At 37.2% G+C, this 18,388-nt stretch overlaps 1 protein-coding gene across 1 annotated transcript in view; it reads left to right on the top strand.

The window, feature by feature from the left end:
• ush2a (Usher syndrome 2A (autosomal recessive, mild)) overlaps positions 1-18,388 on the top strand; it is a 227,024-nt gene that overhangs the window by 29,833 nt on the left and 178,803 nt on the right. Inside the window, exons 7-12 of the mRNA XM_080885054.1 lie at positions 6,259-6,322; positions 7,038-7,139; positions 7,285-7,474; positions 9,061-9,275; positions 11,334-11,555; positions 14,389-14,482. Of these exons, the coding sequence (XP_080741180.1) occupies positions 6,259-6,322; positions 7,038-7,139; positions 7,285-7,474; positions 9,061-9,275; positions 11,334-11,555; positions 14,389-14,482 (887 nt within the window). The remainder of the gene's footprint in view (positions 1-6,258; positions 6,323-7,037; positions 7,140-7,284; positions 7,475-9,060; positions 9,276-11,333; positions 11,556-14,388; positions 14,483-18,388) is intronic.

The raw sequence follows: 18,388 nt of genomic DNA, 5'->3' as shown, positions 1-18,388 counted from the left end.
TAAATTTCTTTACTTCAGCACCACATTACAGCCAGATGTTTTAGATGCTTTACTTCCTCTGTTGTGTTGTTTTAAATGTCTATGATGTCCAAACTGTAAAAACACTGCTTTAAGAATAAAGAATAAGCTTCACCTTTATTATCTGAGCCAGTACCACCATCTGGTTTTTTTTTTCAGTCCAAGAAGAGAAAAATTACTTCTTAGTTTATCATGTCAGTATATCTTAATATGGTGTCAATGACTGCTTCACCTTTATTTTCCTCCGAGCCTTTATCCTGCTTCAACTACACATCTGTGATTGATTTGTAGTGCCTCCGAGCTGTCTAACAGTCAATAGCAGAGAAATTGAGAGAAAAATGATATCCGTTCATCTCCAGGGTGATAAACGAGTGTTTTTCTTCTCGTTTATCAGTCATTGATCCGTAGTTCACAGCAGGTAGCAGCTGATCAGCTGAAGATCACAACAGAGAGGATGATCAATGCAAGTGATTGGCTTGAGGGAGTGAGAGAGAATCAGAGATGTTGTGCGTGTGGTAGACGGAGAGGGAGAAGGGTTGTTGAACCCAGAGGCTGTGTCTAGAATTCTTATCAGTGGATTGATTATGTAAATACTGATCAGATGTATTGATTAACAGCTATGTCTGTTTTTGGATGGGAAAGTACTAACCGAAAACTGTAAGTACAGCGAAAAGATCTTTAAAGGCCAACTACCAACTCAAATGTTGTTAAGGAAGTGTGATCACTTGTCAAGAAAGTCCTAAATCAGCTGTTAATAATACATTATTAATAACTTTAAGGAGCTAACTTGGTGCAGAGGTGTGAATAATATGTGTCCATATGGTACTGAAAATCTTTATCATAAATCCGTGTAATCCCTAAGATTTTCATGAAACCAAACCAAGGTTTTCCTCACTGTTCAGGGTCAGCATTTTTCATTCAGCGCATTTACATTGGCTAATTACCTTGTTTTTATAAGCTAAGGTTTTTATAATAACAATGAATCTTACTACTCTCTTTATCAAGAATTTTGGGTCGGGTTAACTAACTAACAAGTATCATTATGTTTACATAATGTTGATATCAATATGTATTTTAAGTATTAGTTCTAACAAGTTTCAGTCCTAAATCTGGTTCTAATGTAAACATATTAAAAAGGTTTTGTTTTGGGTTTTTTTTAATATTTTATTTTTTGCTTTTAAATTAAACACAGCATGCTTATACAGATTCAACTGAGGACAATTACTATATTTAGCATTTGTGAACTTATAAGCATGAAAAAAGGAAAAAGAAGGAGAAAAAAAGAAGAAGAAAAAATTATAACAATATTAACTAACTAAAGAGTAAAATAAAATAAGAAAACTCACGCGGAGTGTGAGGCATGAATTATGATCAGTTAATTTTTAAAAATTCTAGAAATGGCTGCCAAATCGTACAAAAACTTGCCAGTTTCCCCTTTCGACCAATTTGTATCTGTTCCACCCTAGCCACAGACACCATCTCATTAATCCACCTTTTAAAACACTGTAAAAGAATACGTTTCTTTGCAGCCAGCATACCCATTGTAATTATCTGTTTTTGTGAAAAGGAAAAAGATTCGATTGATGCAAATGATCCAAGTATAGCCAGTCTACCATCGAGTGGCACTTTTTTCCTAAATTGGTTTGAAAACCACGTAAAAATCTGGCTCCAAAAAGCTTTCAAGACAGGGCAATGCCAAAATAGATGTGCAAGGGAACCTTCACCGATATTACATCTGTCACATAAGGGGGATACAGAATTATAGATCCGTTAAGTTTAAGTTTAGAAAAGTGTAATCTGTGAATGACTTTAAACTGGATTAGTTTATATCTGGTGTTTATTGAGCCTTTCTGAATATTGGACAAACAATTTGACCATTGGTCCTCAGACAGAAGAACACCGAGGTCTTCAGTCCGTGTATTCTTAATTCGATCAGAATCAACTGGGATTGTAAAGCACTTTAAAATCAGCTTTCCGAATTATATCAAAGTAAGTATGACTTAGTGGCTTCAGTGAAAAGTCTGAAAAGTTTTGTTGCACAAAATTCATTATTTGAAGAAAACGAAAAAAATGTGATTGAGGTAACTGAAACTTTTGTTGAAGTTGAAGAAAAGACATAAATTTGTCATCTATATAAGTCCTCAATGCATTTCAATCCCTTTTCTCCCCATTCTAAAAACACCCTATCCACTTTACCTGGTTTAAACAAGTAGTTATGTATTATTGGCATTCTTACTGAAAAGTCAGGTAGTTTAAGAGATTTTCTAATTTGACTTAATATCTTTAAGGAGTGTTTAACAACAAAATTACGACTGATCGAATTATTAGAAGAACCCGTGTTAGAAAACAATAAGACCGGTAATGAGGCTTCAGATACTTTTGCTGCCTCTACCTGGAGCCAGATCGGAAGCTTATCATAACAATAATCAGTAGGCAAACCCCACTGCCAGTGCAATAGAGCTCTTGAATTTGCTGCCCAGTAATAATGTCTAAACACAGGAAGACCCAACCCCCCACTGGAAGTATTTTTTTTGATATCGTCTTTGAGCTTGTCCAGCATTTCCAAAAAATTCAATTTATAGAGGAGTTTGGGATTTTTAGAGATCTTAAGGCCAAGATAGGTAAAAGATGTAGTCACTAATTTGAATGGGAGTGAGCTGAGAAACTTTGGGCATAGATTATCTGTTATTGGCATAAATTCAGATTTGTCCCAATTGATAATATATCCTGATAATTTCCCAAAGTGTTTAATGCAATTTAAAAGATTAGGGAATGAAATTTCTGGTTCGGAAAGGCAGATCAGTAAATCATCTGCATGCATATTAACAAGACTTTCAACATTCCCAAATTTAACTCCCTGTATACCAGGGTGGTTTCTTATGTTAATGGCAAGGGGCTCCAGAGCTATATCAAAAAGAAGCGGTGAGAGGGGATCCCCCTGTCTCACTCCGCGTTGTAATTGAAAGGGGGAGGATTTATCTGCGTTAGTGAGAATGCAGGACACCGGACACAGATAAATCATTTTAATCCAATCCCTAAAATATTCCCCAAAACCAAATTGTTTTAGAGTCTCAAATATATAAATGGCCTGGTAAATGGCCTGTATTTATATAGCGCTTTACTAGTCCCTAAGGACCCCAAAGCGCTTTACACATCCAGTCATCCACCCATACATTCACACACTGGTGATGGCAAGCTACATTGTAGCCACAGCCACCCTGGGGCGCACTGACAGAGGCGAGGCTGCCGGACACTGGCGCCACCGGGCCCTCTGACCACCACCAGTAGGCAAACACGGGTGAAGTGTCTTGCCCAAGGACACAACGACCGAGACTGTCCAAGCCGGGGCTCGAACCGGCAACCTTCTGATTACAAGGCAAACTCCTAACTCTTGAGCCACGATTGCCCATATAAGACCATTCAATCTGATCAAACGCTTTTTGGGCATCCAGAGAAAGTACTGCTGTTTTAGCCTCTTTTCCATAACCTGAGTAAATTGTATTTAATAATAAACAGACATTATTGAATGACCATCTACCAGGAATAAATCCTGTTTGATTAGGATGTATAATTGTTGAAATATGTTTGCTCAATCTTGTAGCTAAGACTTTGGTTATGATATTAAAAACTTGCTTGGTTGCTGCTTTCTTCTGTGTGCATATATTGGAAAAAGGAATGGTGGCAAACTGCTGTAAGCTGGTTAAGGAATGTTTGCTGTGTTTGGTATCCTGGGACTTGTAGTATTTAACATTGGCTGGTATTGCTGCAGCCAGGACTGTCACTGTTATTTAACCAGTAAGAAATTATGGACTCAGAAACGTAGTAAATATGATAATTGATGCTTTAATCTACTCTATTAAAAGACAGAGAGGAAAAACACATACCTGTTATGGCCTGTTATTAAACTGCCATCAGTTGTTATACCATAAAAACAAAGAATAAGAAGAGAAATGGCTGTAAGTAAGTTAAACACACAGAAAGAAGAGAGAGACACACAGAGAAGAGAGAATTAAGGCTTATACCTTGCATCATCCCAGTAACAATAGGAAGAGTGCTTTTCAGAGGAAGGCATAATCCCATTTCCACATGCTAAAGAAATCCTCAGCCAAAGCCTAAGGCTGCACAACCACACACTGATCTAACACACTTACATCCCATAACACTTCCTCACTTTCCTTCTGTTTTACATGCACATGCACCCTCCCAAAGCACACACACTCAAACACACAATACTGTGGTTGGGCCAAACACACCAAAGCCTCTCTGAGCAGCAAATACAAATACACATACACACATACACAAGCATTTGCACACAGACACTTTCACAGGCAAAGCTAGACATGGCAGGGGTTCTGTCGATGTTTAGAGACGTTATCCATCTTCTAAGAGTTATTGTCGAACCAGACAAAAGTTGGTTGGATACTAAAAGACTCCAGCCTTCTTTTTTGGACAGATTTCATCTTCTTATGTTCTGTCCAACATTGTCACATATGTATGGTTATGTATGGAGAAGATGATGTGTTTGAACTTTACTGTGCTTATGTGTTTGATTTCTTTGTCTTTGGTGTTCAGTCCAGTATGTCCATGTGTGTTTGATGTATTCCAGCATATCTATGCTTGTTAAAGACACTTTGAAGCTTGAGAGGCTGTGTCCACAATTTTTTAACTCTTTGCATGAGATAAAATGTTTTTTGTTTGTTTTGCCGATATTTCTGATAGAATGTATTAAATATAGTAATATCTGAGCTTTAAATTGGCAGTGAATTTAGTTCCAGTCTCACTGTTGATAAGATTTCTTCCTTCAACTTGAGCCATATGCAGGAGATAAGCAGTGAAGTTCTGCTCAGTAATAGTGCTATCTGCAGCCAGCCTGTGATGGTCTTTTCTGCTAATCTGTGTCATTGGCAGCTAAAATCATGTCTTTCTTTGCTGTAGACAGTAGAGAAAACTCCTTTGTAGCTTCTGCTGAATCTCTCTGTGTGAAACTAAACTTCAGATCACTGTGTTCCTGTGTTTGTACTTTTCAATATGAGCCATAGTTTACTGTTTGCTGACTTCTTTCTGTTTACTTAAACCATTAAGTTAACTTTTCCTCCTGTTGCTGCTTCAAAATGAAAGCTTTCTGGTTGCAAACCAGTATCCGTCACTATGTTTGTGGAGCGTTACTAGCGTTGCACATGTGATCTACCTGATTTGGACATGGTCTCTTCCTGTTTCATGAGTAGATCAGCTTTAAATAAGCTGGGAGGAACAGTACTAACAGTTGTACTCACATTAAAAGTACTCACATCTCCTAGTCTAAGTGACTGGGAACTTAAATTTTTTTTGTTTTCTCTATTTATGAACATTTATTGTTTAAAAGTACTATTTTTTTAACTTAATTAAATTAATTTGTCATTTACAACTTTATGGCCTTACAAATATCCAGTTTTTTATAGTTCAGAAAATAATTCAAGGTGCAATATGCAACATTTATTTCCAAACATCCTCGTAATACCACGTTGTGTCTCCAGAGGTTATGGTGAGTCACTCCAGCAGTCAGTCTGGACTCTGATGAAAAAAAAGTAGCAATACAAAGTAAACAAGTTTTTCTTTTTTGATGCAGTCTATGATTTTGACCATAATAAACTACTGTAGAACTGAAAGGTGAGACAGCTGACTAGCAATTGCTTGTTTTATGTACTCCTCGATCTGCCACCACAATCACTACAGCTACCTGCAGCAATTGTGTATCATACATTTTATTATAAAATTTATATTTTATATATAATTGCCACTTGGTTTTATATTGCACTGATTTAAGTACCTTTAAAATCAGTTGTAAAATAAAACACGCATATCACAGCAGAAGAGCTGCTGCATTGTAGCAATTAATGGTTATCTTAATATATTAAACTAAAGGGAATTATTGTAAAAAGCCTGGATACATGCTCTTAAGGTTTCCACAGCAGGTTCATACAAAGAGTGTCCAGTTTAGAGTAAACAATCATTAACCAATTAAAGCCATGCTTTAGCTTTAGCTGCTCTCTAGTGGAGACACGTAAAGACTGGCAGATGTAGTTCGGCTTGTACTGTGAACTTGGCCATTATAAGCAGCTGTGGGCAGCCTCACTTAGCTGGTATCAAGAACCTGATAAGATAATCTACTAAATACTGTGAAATCCTCTCACTCAGTGCCTTCAGTGCAAACCCATTAACACCTTCTTTATGTCATTTCCTACTCCCCTTTCATCTCTCCAGGGTCTAATCAGTTCATTGGACGAATGCAGGACTTTAGATTCTATCCTACCACTTTGACTAACAGGTGAGTTGGACAGAAGGAAGCTGAGAGACAGGTAATGACTGGCTAGTGGGAAAGAAGGGAGGAGTCATAAAATGACCACTGAAAATTAGTTTTTAGGAAAAGAGCTATAAATTATAGCACATACGAAAAGCATTCAATGTCTGTTTAGAGACTGAATAAAGAAAAAAGATTTAGAAATCGTGAGAAATACACAAATACTGAACAGATTAACATAACAAGGAAGTAGAAGTATCATAAAGTGTTAAAGTGAAATAAGGAGGGGGCTTATCATTGCATCTTAAAATCCATACTGCTTCCAGAGGATTTTCCTGAGACTTCAATACAAAGCAATTAGTCTTTTGGTTACCAGTGATGTACTCCACACAGGGAGCAGCTGACAAGATTAGAGATGCACTAAACAAAAGGCTGAAGTTTCAAATTATGGCTTTGATTAACCAGTTTAAGCTAAATGTTTAGTCGAAAGGACATTAACAGGTGCTTTGAGATTTTTTCTTAAAATGGAAATCCATCAGATTTTTGTTTTACAGCGTTAAGTATATATATAAAGCAGTTATATAGTTTAATTTAACACAATTTAATAAAGAATGCTGTTAACTTATATTTTGGTTTCAATTTTGGTTGTTTTCTTCTTTTTTCATATCCCCAGTTTAGTCTGCATGCAATGACATTCTGTGTTCAGAATTTAGGTTTAATGTATAGTTTCTTCCTTTACCAGGGAAATAGTAGAGCTGTATTCAGGAGTCCTCCCTGAGCTCCATGTCCAGTCTGAGTGTCGATGTCCTCCCACTCACCCAAGGGTGCACCCTCTAATTGAGAGGTACAGTATCACAGTTTTTATTTACTCTGTACATTTTTTCAAAACTGAATATTATAGCTGGAGTTACTTTGTAATACCAAAACTAATAATAAATTAGTTTTCCTCTATTTAAAACACTAGTTTTATATTATGCTACCGTTAACAGATATTGTATCCCCAATGCGGTTGAGGACACCACCAATGACAGAGTCTTAAGACTGAACCTTAATGCCCATCCACTAAGTTATATCAACGATCAGGACATGGGTACCACATGGGTATCTAAGATCATGACTGCACAGGAACTGGATGAAGGAGTCACTATTACAGTAGATTTGGCTAATGGACAGTACCAGGTAATGCACCTCATTTCAGCCATGAGCCCACTATGTTTTGAGAAACATCCAATTTAAATATTGTAATTTATTTATAATTTTGGCTTCATTTGGCAAACATGAGACTGTTTTTGAGAGTTTCCCTTATTTTTCCCGTGTGACTGTACTTTTGCAGCAACTATGACAAAGACTGTACAGACATCTGCCTGCACAGAATCTATAGGCCTGGTACCAAATGTTTTTCTTTTGTAGTTTAAGACCAGACCTGCTGTCTGGCTACACTGAAAGGCTAATTCATTCAATAATTTTCATCAGGCACAGCAAAAGTATTGGATAGGTGCATCAGGTTTACTGTAAACTTATTTTTACTTTGAGATTTAGTGCTTGCTATGGATAGTCTAAGTAATGTGATGACCTTATAAGAAATCATTTTATTTGAACAGTCAACTAAATGCCATTGTTGTCTAGTATAAATTTGAAAAGCTGCAATTCAAACACCACAATATGTATCTGCACTTGCACCTGTGTGTGTGCAGTGGACAGTTCTGTCTAAGCTCTTCAATGCCACACACACAGAGGGGCAGAGAGGGAGAAAGAGAGGAAGACTGCTAGATTTTGGCTCTGTTGACGCTGGGGTTGTCAAAAGACTAATTCCTCTTCTCTCTGAACTGTGTATGTGAGTGTGGGCAGGATTTTGGGAGCTGTCCTGATGTGGTCGCCCAACTCAAGTCCCTAGATAAAAGCCACTCTCTGAGGTTTCAAGTATTTATGTTAGTAAGTGGGGTGGGTGTGGGGATTGTGCCGTAGTGGTGGCTTAGTCCACTCCCTACTGTGTAACCCAGTGTCCCAACCCACTCTGTAGTTCTAGATAACACTTAAAGAGAGACACACCTACTGTACACACAGGCACACACATGGTTTGTATGTGATAAGAGACTACTTCTGGGTGTCTTTTTGAAAAGGTGGAAGTGATGGCTGTCTATTTTCTGCTAAAGTCCTTAATTATAATTTAGATTGTTCATATTGGAAACTCAATAACGACTTTGAACAAAATTGCATTGTTTTAATCTGAACACAGATACAGATTATATTCTTATGTGAGCATGAGTTGTTGAGTTCCATGTTGCATCAGCAAACTGGCATTTTCCTGTGGTGTATTGGGGTAGCTTTGATATCTTAGTGTCTGATGGTATGCCCCAGTGGGAGGAGAAGAACAGTAGAGGGAGTAGAATGAATGACTTTACCTTGTCATGCTGCTTTTTTTTGAGGTTTGCTAACTACTTGCTCAGATGTATTTGTATTTAGCTGAATTTCCCTTTCAGTGCGCAAATTACAAAAAATGTAATTATTAACATTTGTTAAACACGATGCAACAGAGCACCTGACTAATGTCTTTTAGTGTTTCATTTGTTATCTGTGAAAATGCAGAAAATTAGTTATACCTTTTAATATAGCACGGTGCAAGATGACAGAATTTTTGTGGCAAAAACTGAGGCTTCACCGTGGTAAGCTTTGCTAAATGCTTTCAACTGTATTAGAGTCTACAAGTGAACTGGTGTTCCAAGTCGTATTCTGTTCACGTCAACTCTTACGCCTCTCTCCTTCAGGTATTTTATGTTATTGTTCAGTTTAGTGGCTTCATGCCTGAGTCAGTTGTGATCCAGAGAAGAAAGGCTGACCTCACAGACACTGAGAATAACACCAACACAGAGCAGTCATGGCTGGACTGGCAGTATATGGCCAGAAACTGCAATGTGTTTGAAATGGAGAACAATGGGCCTTTACTAAGACCGGACTCAGTCAACTGTTTGCAGCTGTCCAGGTAGGTTGGATGAAAAGTTCATATTGTTTACTATAAGGAGAGCTTTTTACAGGAAAGCTCAATATCTATTTTTAGATGTTGATAACTGAAGTGAAATTAATTGTACTGCCCACTCCTCATAAAACCTTCTGAACCATCATAACTGTGTCCCTTCACAGAGGTAAAGGGACACAGGACACCAGGAGGCAGAATAAAAGTCCAAAAATGTAAATCTGTAATTCAAAAGCAGGATCTGATCATATCCAAGAGATCAGTCAACATAGAAAATAATCCATAGGGGCAGGCAAAAAGCAGTCAATTAAACAGTCTAAAAGGTCATATACAAGGAGAACCCAACAAATGAAGTGAAAAACAAAACATTGACAAAAAGTGCAAGACACTGTAGCAAATCAGAAGTGTAACATAGGAGATATATATATACAGGGCCGTGTGACTGGCTAATTGAAAACAGGTGTGAAGGACAACACAGGTGAGACTAATGTGGGCCTGGCATATAGTCATAAAGGAAGGAAAATTAACAAATACAGGAAGTAAAACTGACAATTTCAAAATGAAACAGGAAGTGATGCAATAGAAACCCAACATCATGAATAGGCTCAACAGCATTATAAGTGCTTACATATTTTTTTCAAGGACTGACCACGTAGTAGTGTTGGTCCATGAAGAATGAAAGAGCGTAGACACATATTTACTGGGTTACATCACATTTAGTTCCATTTCTTTTATTATGAGCTTGATAAATACAGCAGATAACTTGTTGAATAATACACATGTAGTAAATTTAAATCCATGCATTCAAAATAAACTAGGCCATTCCTGTTTTGGGGCATTTTTCCTAGTGCACAGGAAATTGCTGGCTGGGCTAGATTAGTATATTAAGAAATACAAACACATATAAAAATACATTTTTGTATACATGTCTCACACGCTGTCAGTTGGCAGTGGATGTACAACTGGAGTTGGAACATAGTCTAACATACACCGTCGGACTAAATCTTGGCATAGCTTCTCGCATCTGGGGCTTATTTGGCATTAGACAGAACAAGCATGAATAGATCACATGTGGCCATTACTTGTTTTTTTACTTGACTTGGCAAATTATATCACATACAACCTTTAGAGTTATTCGTATTACAAAGTTTGGCATGAGATCAGTTTAAATATGTATATAACTATGTTGTTTAATCTAGTATGCTTTTATCATGCTAGATTGAATTAATCTTACAAAACATCTGAGTCCATTGGAGTGTTTGGCTGGATACATTTAGACATGCCTTAGTCAGTTTAGATAATCCTTAAATCGTGTCATTACGAACAGGTAAACAATTATTTTTCTTGATGAGACACCAAAAAAACAAAAGGCAAGTGAGAGGTGGCACAAAATGATTTTGGTAGAAACTCTGATGTGAAGTTTTTTATTAGGCATTAATGAATTGTGTTGTCATTTTGGCAATTCCTTTGTAAAGGCCTAGATTTCTTTCATACTTGTATATTTACATATCAGTAATATGCAGTTTTCTGGGTTATTCATTATCTCATTAGTAACAACTGAAATATTGCTACTAATCTACAAGGATCTCAAATACTGTAGATTGTTTAATACTAGAATTTTATGACAGTATTTTCTTGCAGCCTTCTTGTTTATTGCTATGAACAAACCTTGTCATGTTGCTGGCAACACAACTTAAAACACTGACATTCAAAGATGAAGAGCTTTTGCCCAATGCTTCTCCATATAGTGTTTACAGAAAGATTTGTAGACTTTAAAATGTAGAAGTAACTGTTCTCCAGAAGGCAGCTTTAGGATTGTACTCTATTACTTGGGCCTCAGACCAAATTTGGTGTTTGTGTTCTGTAGTTTCCTGGTAGATGTAATCAATCAATCAATCAATGATTTGTTAGTGCAGCTTTGTTTATTAGTGATATAGATCTAAACAGTGCTTTACAGCTACTCACAAATATAAATTTTGATTATGTGATTGTGTTTTTATTTAAAAAAAAATCTAATATTTTCTTGGGGTTTTTTTTCTAATTTTGTGTAATGTTTATGTGCATCAGTGATGTGCCCTTCTCAGGAGGTAACATCACATTCAGCCTGCTGACCCCTCAGCCACCCCTGAGGCCAGGTTACAATGACTTCTACAACACACCTATCCTACAGGAGATGGTACAAGCTGCCCAGGTCAGAATACATATGAGTGGACAATACTACACCAGAGCAGTTGGAGTGAACCAGCGACATAGATCCATTGGCATCAGTGAAATCACCATCAGTGGCAGGTGAAAATTTATAAATACTTATGCAGGCAGGCTAATGGAGATCAAGTAATTATATGGATTTGTAAATCATTGGTAGAGCATAGAAACTAAATGACTGGTAAATGTGACATTTGTATGATATTTCTGGTAAGCTGGCATCACACTGAATTTAGAAGTCCTAGCATGTTTTTTGCAAATTCACAAATTAATATAGAGGACTACTATAAGTGGCATACTTCTAATTGTGATCCTGTTACATCCCAAATTTTACATACTTACGTGGCATAATTGGTTGAAAGAACTATTTAACTATCTTCCCAGTGTTTCTTTGTAAAAGTGAGTGAGAGCTTATATTATGACAAACACAGACCGCTGAGTTTCAGCAGAGCTTTCTGAGAGTAATTGTGAACACATCTCTTCATTAGACTGACAGAGTGACTGTTTTTCATGACTGTGGTAATTATAGGATTATGCAGGAGGCAATCATCTCTAACTCTTTCTCCCCCTCCCCCTCCCTCTAAGCTCTTTTAATTAGTAGCTTGTTACAGTGAAGTAGGAGAAACAGAGATTTAGCTGAAATCTCATCTGTGCATTCTTTATCTCTTCCTGTCTCTCATTCTTCTTCCATCTCTCCACTGTCGTCATTCTTTATAGAGCAAGTAAATAAGTATGTTGAGAGGAATCATTTTAGCATGCGTGTTTTGTGAATGTTGGCTTTTTTAAGCCCTGTATGTTAGACTTCTCTTAGATTATTGTATTGCATTACATTGTAGCACAGACATAACAATCCTATATTACAATACATCTAAATACAGAAACATTATCACCATGGTGACAGTTTAGAAACCCCAATATTTTTCTGTTCTCTGTTGTAGAAATAAAAGAAATATCTCTTATCTTATATTTTTGCAACATACTGGCTATTATTATATACCTGCACTAGTTACTTTATAGTATGTTATGCCATTTGAAGGATATTGTTTCTAGTGTATTTATTTAATTTAAATATTTTGTATCATTAGAAGAGCAAAAAAAAATTTGAACCAAAAATTTTCAGCAAGTGTTGCAGAACAGAACATAAAAAACATTTCAGTAAGATGTGCCTGTTGCCCACAATTTTACATGTGCATTGCAGACATACGCATTTCATTAAAATCATACATATCAAACTCATTTGCACTGGAAATTAATTTAGCCTCTCAGGATCCAAGTGTAAAGTACATGTAGTATTCCTTCTTAGATACAGTGACAACAAGTAAGCCATAGTGAATAAGTAGTTGTCCTTTGTCAAGCCTCCTTGATGCTCTACTAAGTCACTTCCATCTGCTAAAACCAAAGAGTATTTCCAGTAGTCAGAACACATCAGACATGGACTATGTCCTGTTTTGTGTTAAAATCGAGGAAATGCAACTTTGGGTAGTGCATGGACCTGATTCTTCTGTCTTTGGAGTTCATCTGTGAAAGTGGTTTAGGAGTCCCGCTTAAAGCTTCTTGAGTTTTAGCTTGCTCATCTTCCAGCATTAGTTGTAGTTTTTCCTCTCAGCTGTAAAAGGGTTATGGGCTGTTGTCCTCCTCCCAGCCAGGTGAGCAATACAATAACTCAAGAACAAGGCAACGTTGGCTTTTGAAATTGATACCGTGGGTTCTTCTACTAAAAGTCTTGGACGAAGTTCTAATCTTGAGGTCACGGTCAGAGATCAAATTTTCTAAAAATTTTATCGATGCAATAACTCAAGAAGGAAGTCATCAAGGATTTTCAAGTTGATATCACAGGTGCATCTACTACAAATCTCAGATGGGTTTGAATTCCAGTGACGCTGACCTCTGACCTTGACCTCAAGTTTTCTAAAAATCTTGTGAATGAATCGATGTAGGATTTTCAAACTGATACCATAGGTGCTTCGACCAAAAGTCTTGGATGAGTTCAAATCCCAGTGACCTTGACTTCAAGGTTAAGATGAATACTGAAAATCTTGTGAATGTGATAACTTATGACTAAATTGGTGTAGGATTTTCAGATTTATTAGGAGGGTGAGGGGTAGTACTGGTGGCCATCAGTTTCTTTTTTTCTGCTGTTTTTGAAACAAGACAATTGGCTTTTAAAATGTGAAATGGTAGGCTTCAGGCTGAAGTTTGTTTATTTGTATGCCAACAAAGAAAATTGGATAGGTTACATGGCTGTTTGGTCAAAATGTGGCCCAACTGCAATCCTACTTTGGAAGTTCTCATCAGTTCAGGCTTCATTTGCTTAAAAAAACTGTTTAAATATATTTATTAAGCTTGATATTTTTGGTAAGTTTTTTTTAGTATATATTTTAATTTATTTTCTTTTTTATTTTATTTTAAGACAGATCTCCAAAGCAATGAAGCTAAAAAGTGTGTTCTACCACAAATCAAAAATAGTGTATAAAAAGGCTTGGTCAGGGGGAAATGATAGAGATACTTTTATATATATTTCTTATTTGATTAATAAAGTCACCTTTTAACAGAAAGTGGCATTAAGAGAACAAGAGGTGAAAGGATACACAGAGAGAAGAATGAAAGAGAGAAAGCAACTGAATATCTGAATGAATAATTAAATGACTGTCGTGTGCACACGTGTGCGCATGTGTCTGCTACCTGTTATGTTGCTTTAATGATTCTCAGGATGGCATTTATAAATGTTGAATGGAAACTTCCCAGTAGCACTAAGGAGCTCTTGACTGAAGCATTCGGGGAGGGAGAGCTTTTCTCATGATGTTTCTTTGCTTTTTCTTGTCACATTTCATAAGGGAATTAAAAATTTTCATCATCAAAGTTTTAAAACACAGTTTCAGTTTGTTTATTTTCAATGTTTCTCTCTGTCTTTGGGAAGGTGTGAGTGTCACGGCCATGCAGATCATTGTGATACCAGTGTGACACTATACAGATGCCTGTGTTTGCCAGAGAGCCACACAAAGGGGAACAATGTAAGTAACAAACAAACTCTTATATGACAAATCACAACTACTCTTTTAGTAGTATCTTGTGGGTAGTGCTTTATAAATAGTGTATTGTGAAGTCATTAGAATTTCATGTTGACAAGTCCTACATATTTTGGCTCAACATTTGTGGATGGGTTTGATTTCACAATAATTAATATCTACATTTGATCCAGGCACACAGCACATATCATGTTTAAACTTAAAAACACATACACACATACAAACACACACACTCATCACAGAGGAATCCCCTGGGGGAAAACCTCCTCGTGGTCCTAATTAAGCACTTTCCTTCTTAATGACAAAGAACTTCTTTAATAAATTATACAAAGATGTACGTAAGCACGCACACACACACACACACACACACACACACGCGCCTACCGTAGCACAAGTATTTATTTGAACACTTTTCTTTCCATCTTGATTATATTTATTCTAATGGTTTTTAAGAGGTTTGGAGGGACTGTTGAGCTTTTTCATCTTTCTCAGAAAATTGTTGAGTAAGCCATCTTGTTTTTGGAATCATGCAAAACCAGGCAGCAACGGTCAGCAGTCAGTGCTTAACAACTCATGATTTTCATGACAGAAAATTAGACCAAAAGTGGATAACAAGTAGAAAAGGAACAGATGAGATCCAAATGTTAGTATGCATGCCTGAAATGAAATCCAGCTTGTTTAAATGCTGACCACAATGCTAATAGTGATGATTGATAAAACTCATTTGATATTTAAGTTCATTTAGAAACGTTTTCATTTCATCACCATATGTAATGGAGAATTGCCTTTATCAATAATTATAGTCTGAAGATTATGACAGAAGTTTAGTTTCTGTGATTATGATTAAACTGATTAAACTGTGTATTCATTTATATCCACTAAAACAAATGGACCTAAAGTCTGCCTAAAGTTGTTTTCATAAAATTTTAGAGAAAATGGTTTTATGTGTATGTGAATTACTGGAATGCTACTTGCAGCAGTTAGCTGGGTAGTTGCTACATAAGTTGTTAAGTAAAATGTAGAGTCTTTTTTGCAGTCTGTAGAGTTTCTGGTTATAGTTGCCAATCATTTAAGGTGAAACCAAAAGTACCTTGTGAGTATTCACACACTGGTAACAGAAGGAGTAGTTTGACCTAAACCATCACTGTGTGACCAGATGTTAGTTTGACTGGAAGCTAATACAACTTGTAAGGTAGTAGTAGGCATCACCCTAAGAAAAACCCCTTGTAGTCTGCAGTGAAATGTTCGATATGACGGCTTCACCTCACTGTAGCACAGGACAGCCTACATTATTCACTACTTATGTATCATTCATACACCTGTGTCTGTGCATTAGTTTTTGCATGGAGACGCACAGCTGTCAGCTAGCAGCTGTTAAAAATAACAGACAGCCTCCTACACACACACGCATGTATTTAATAATTTTACTCTTACATGAACCTCACACTAAAATAAAAGTTATCACAGAAAGTGCTCTACACACACACACACACACACACACACACACACACACACACACACACACACACACACACACAGAAACTAAACTTCAGTCATAATCTTCAGACTATGACAAAAAATTTCCCCCTTTTTTTTCTCCTTTTCTCTATTTTATACACCACATTTGTCGTTCCACTCTTAGGTCCCTGTCCCACCTCCGCCCTCTTCTCTTTGTCGATCGCTCCCTCTCTCACACACTCTGTCTTTCTCTCTCGGGTCTCACTTTAAATAATGTCTCAAATCGACTAGAACAATTACATTCCCTCAGCATGCATCTCTAATCAGTTCTCTTTCTTTTTCTGTTTGTATTTCGCTTCATTTCACTCAGCTGTTTTTTTCTATTCCCTCTCACTCTTTATTGCCTCACTTTTTAAGTATTTAATTCATTCCTATTTGGCTCTGTTTTTCATTTTTCATTCTGTATTTCCTCCTTTTTTTCTTCCTGTCTCAGGTTGATCCATCCTCCCAAGCTGCTTCTTTCCTTTTCTCTCGTACATACATTACTTCTTTTGTGTTGGAGAGATGTAGTGGAATAAGCATGGATATATTTTATGTAAATTAATCTCTACAGAAGCTACACTTCTGTGAAATACATTAGTGTGTAATATGTGCACGTGTCTTTATAGAGTCATTTTTTGTGTGTGAGCCTGTGTGCACTTTCTTTTTTCCCGAACCTGTCCATGTCATCTCTCTGAGTGAATATTCAGGGCCTTTCTTCTGTCTCTGTAATATTGGAGCATAAAAGGCTGTGGGGAATATTAGCGTTTAATATTGCATGCGTTCTGTTGACTTGGATCGGGCTAGCACCATGACGGATGTTGTACTAATCTGCAGAATTTCCACAGTGACATTAAAGTGACAGAAATGCTCAGACATGTGTCAAGATGATCAACAGGGGCCTTAGAAAGCACACTTAAACTCTTTCTCCATCTCACACACACACACTTAAACACTTGTGCGCACTAACGGACACACATGCACTCTCCTTTTGATTCTTTCTTATGTGCACTCTGTGTCAGACTTGATCTCTCATTCTGTCACTCTGTCTCTGTTTGTCTACATAACTGATGGATTCCATCACATCTGAAAGTTATATCATATACTGCATTGTACATCAGATTACTCGGTTTTAACTTGCAAAATGCCTGTGTCAGTTAATGGTTCTTGAACTCCAAATTCAATTTTTGCACATTTATTTTGTCTGAACCGTCCTCTTTTATTGGCACCTGAAATCATGAGGGAAAGTTAAATCGAACTTGATTCAGGACAAGTGAACTAACTTTGTGACTGTGTGCATGTGTGTGTGTCTTGGAAGAGTTGAAGAAAATGTTCTTTAACAATTAGTTTTTACCCCCCTCTACATATTTTTTGAATACAGTTAGGACCTGGTAAAAGGTGATCACAGTGCAGAGTAGTAGTTCATCCATCCTTGCATCTATCCATTTTATTTGGAGGCAGCAATCTGAGTTGAGACGCCTAGACCTCCCTGTGCCCACCCATCAAGACCTTCTGCATTACTGCAGGTTCTGCACCTCTCTGTCTCAGTATCTGCTCCTTTCTATCCTCACTTGTGAACAAAGTTCAGAGATACTTCCACTTGGGGCAGCTTCTCATTCCAAACCAAGATTGGACACTCTACTCTTTTGTGACCGAGAACTGTGGCCTCAGACTTGAAACTGCTAATTCTCATCCTATCCATTTCACACTCAGCTGCAAATTGCCCCAATGAAAGGTGCAAGATGTCAATTGATGAATCTAAAAAACACACACACACACATCATCTGCAAAAAGCAGAAACAAGATCCTAAGGCAACCAAACTGGACACTGTCCACCTCTTCACTGCACCTAGAAACTCTGTCCATAAAAAGTAATAACTTAGTGGATAGGAGCATCCCTGGCAGAGTCCAAGACCCACTGGAAATGAGTCCAGCGACGCAAACCAGTTTCTTACGGAACATATACAGGAACTGAAATATCCCCATTGCAATGGGCCCAGTACCCAATTCTTCCTAAGCACTCCTCACATAAGACCCCAAGAAATGAGGTCAAAAACGTTTTCCAAGTCCACAAAACACAGGTACATATGTTCTTCCCTTGAATATCCATTGGAGCAGTGTTTCATGCCCAAGATGAAAATTGATCCTAATGAATCTAAGCACTGTCCCAAACTTCCACAAAATGTTGCAGTGGCACATCAACTAGAACAGCCCCAAAACATCCCTCAGTGTGATGTTGAAATTCTGCTTTTTTGGATGGATGTTGAAGATGTCTTGGATCAGGCTTTTTGCCAGATGCTCTATAATATATTTGTCTATACCAAGCCAATTGACATCTTACACTGCCACTGGTCCAACTATGTATCCCTATGTGGTGATCGGTTAACAGCTCAG

The sequence above is a fragment of the Rhamphochromis sp. 'chilingali' genome (assembly GCF_963969265.1).
Source record: "Rhamphochromis sp. 'chilingali' genome assembly, chromosome: 6".
NCBI lineage: Eukaryota > Metazoa > Chordata > Actinopteri > Cichliformes > Cichlidae > Rhamphochromis > Rhamphochromis sp. 'chilingali'.
The sequence above is the reverse complement of the archived record's forward strand: the minus strand, read 5'-3'. Positions and strand labels throughout refer to the sequence as shown.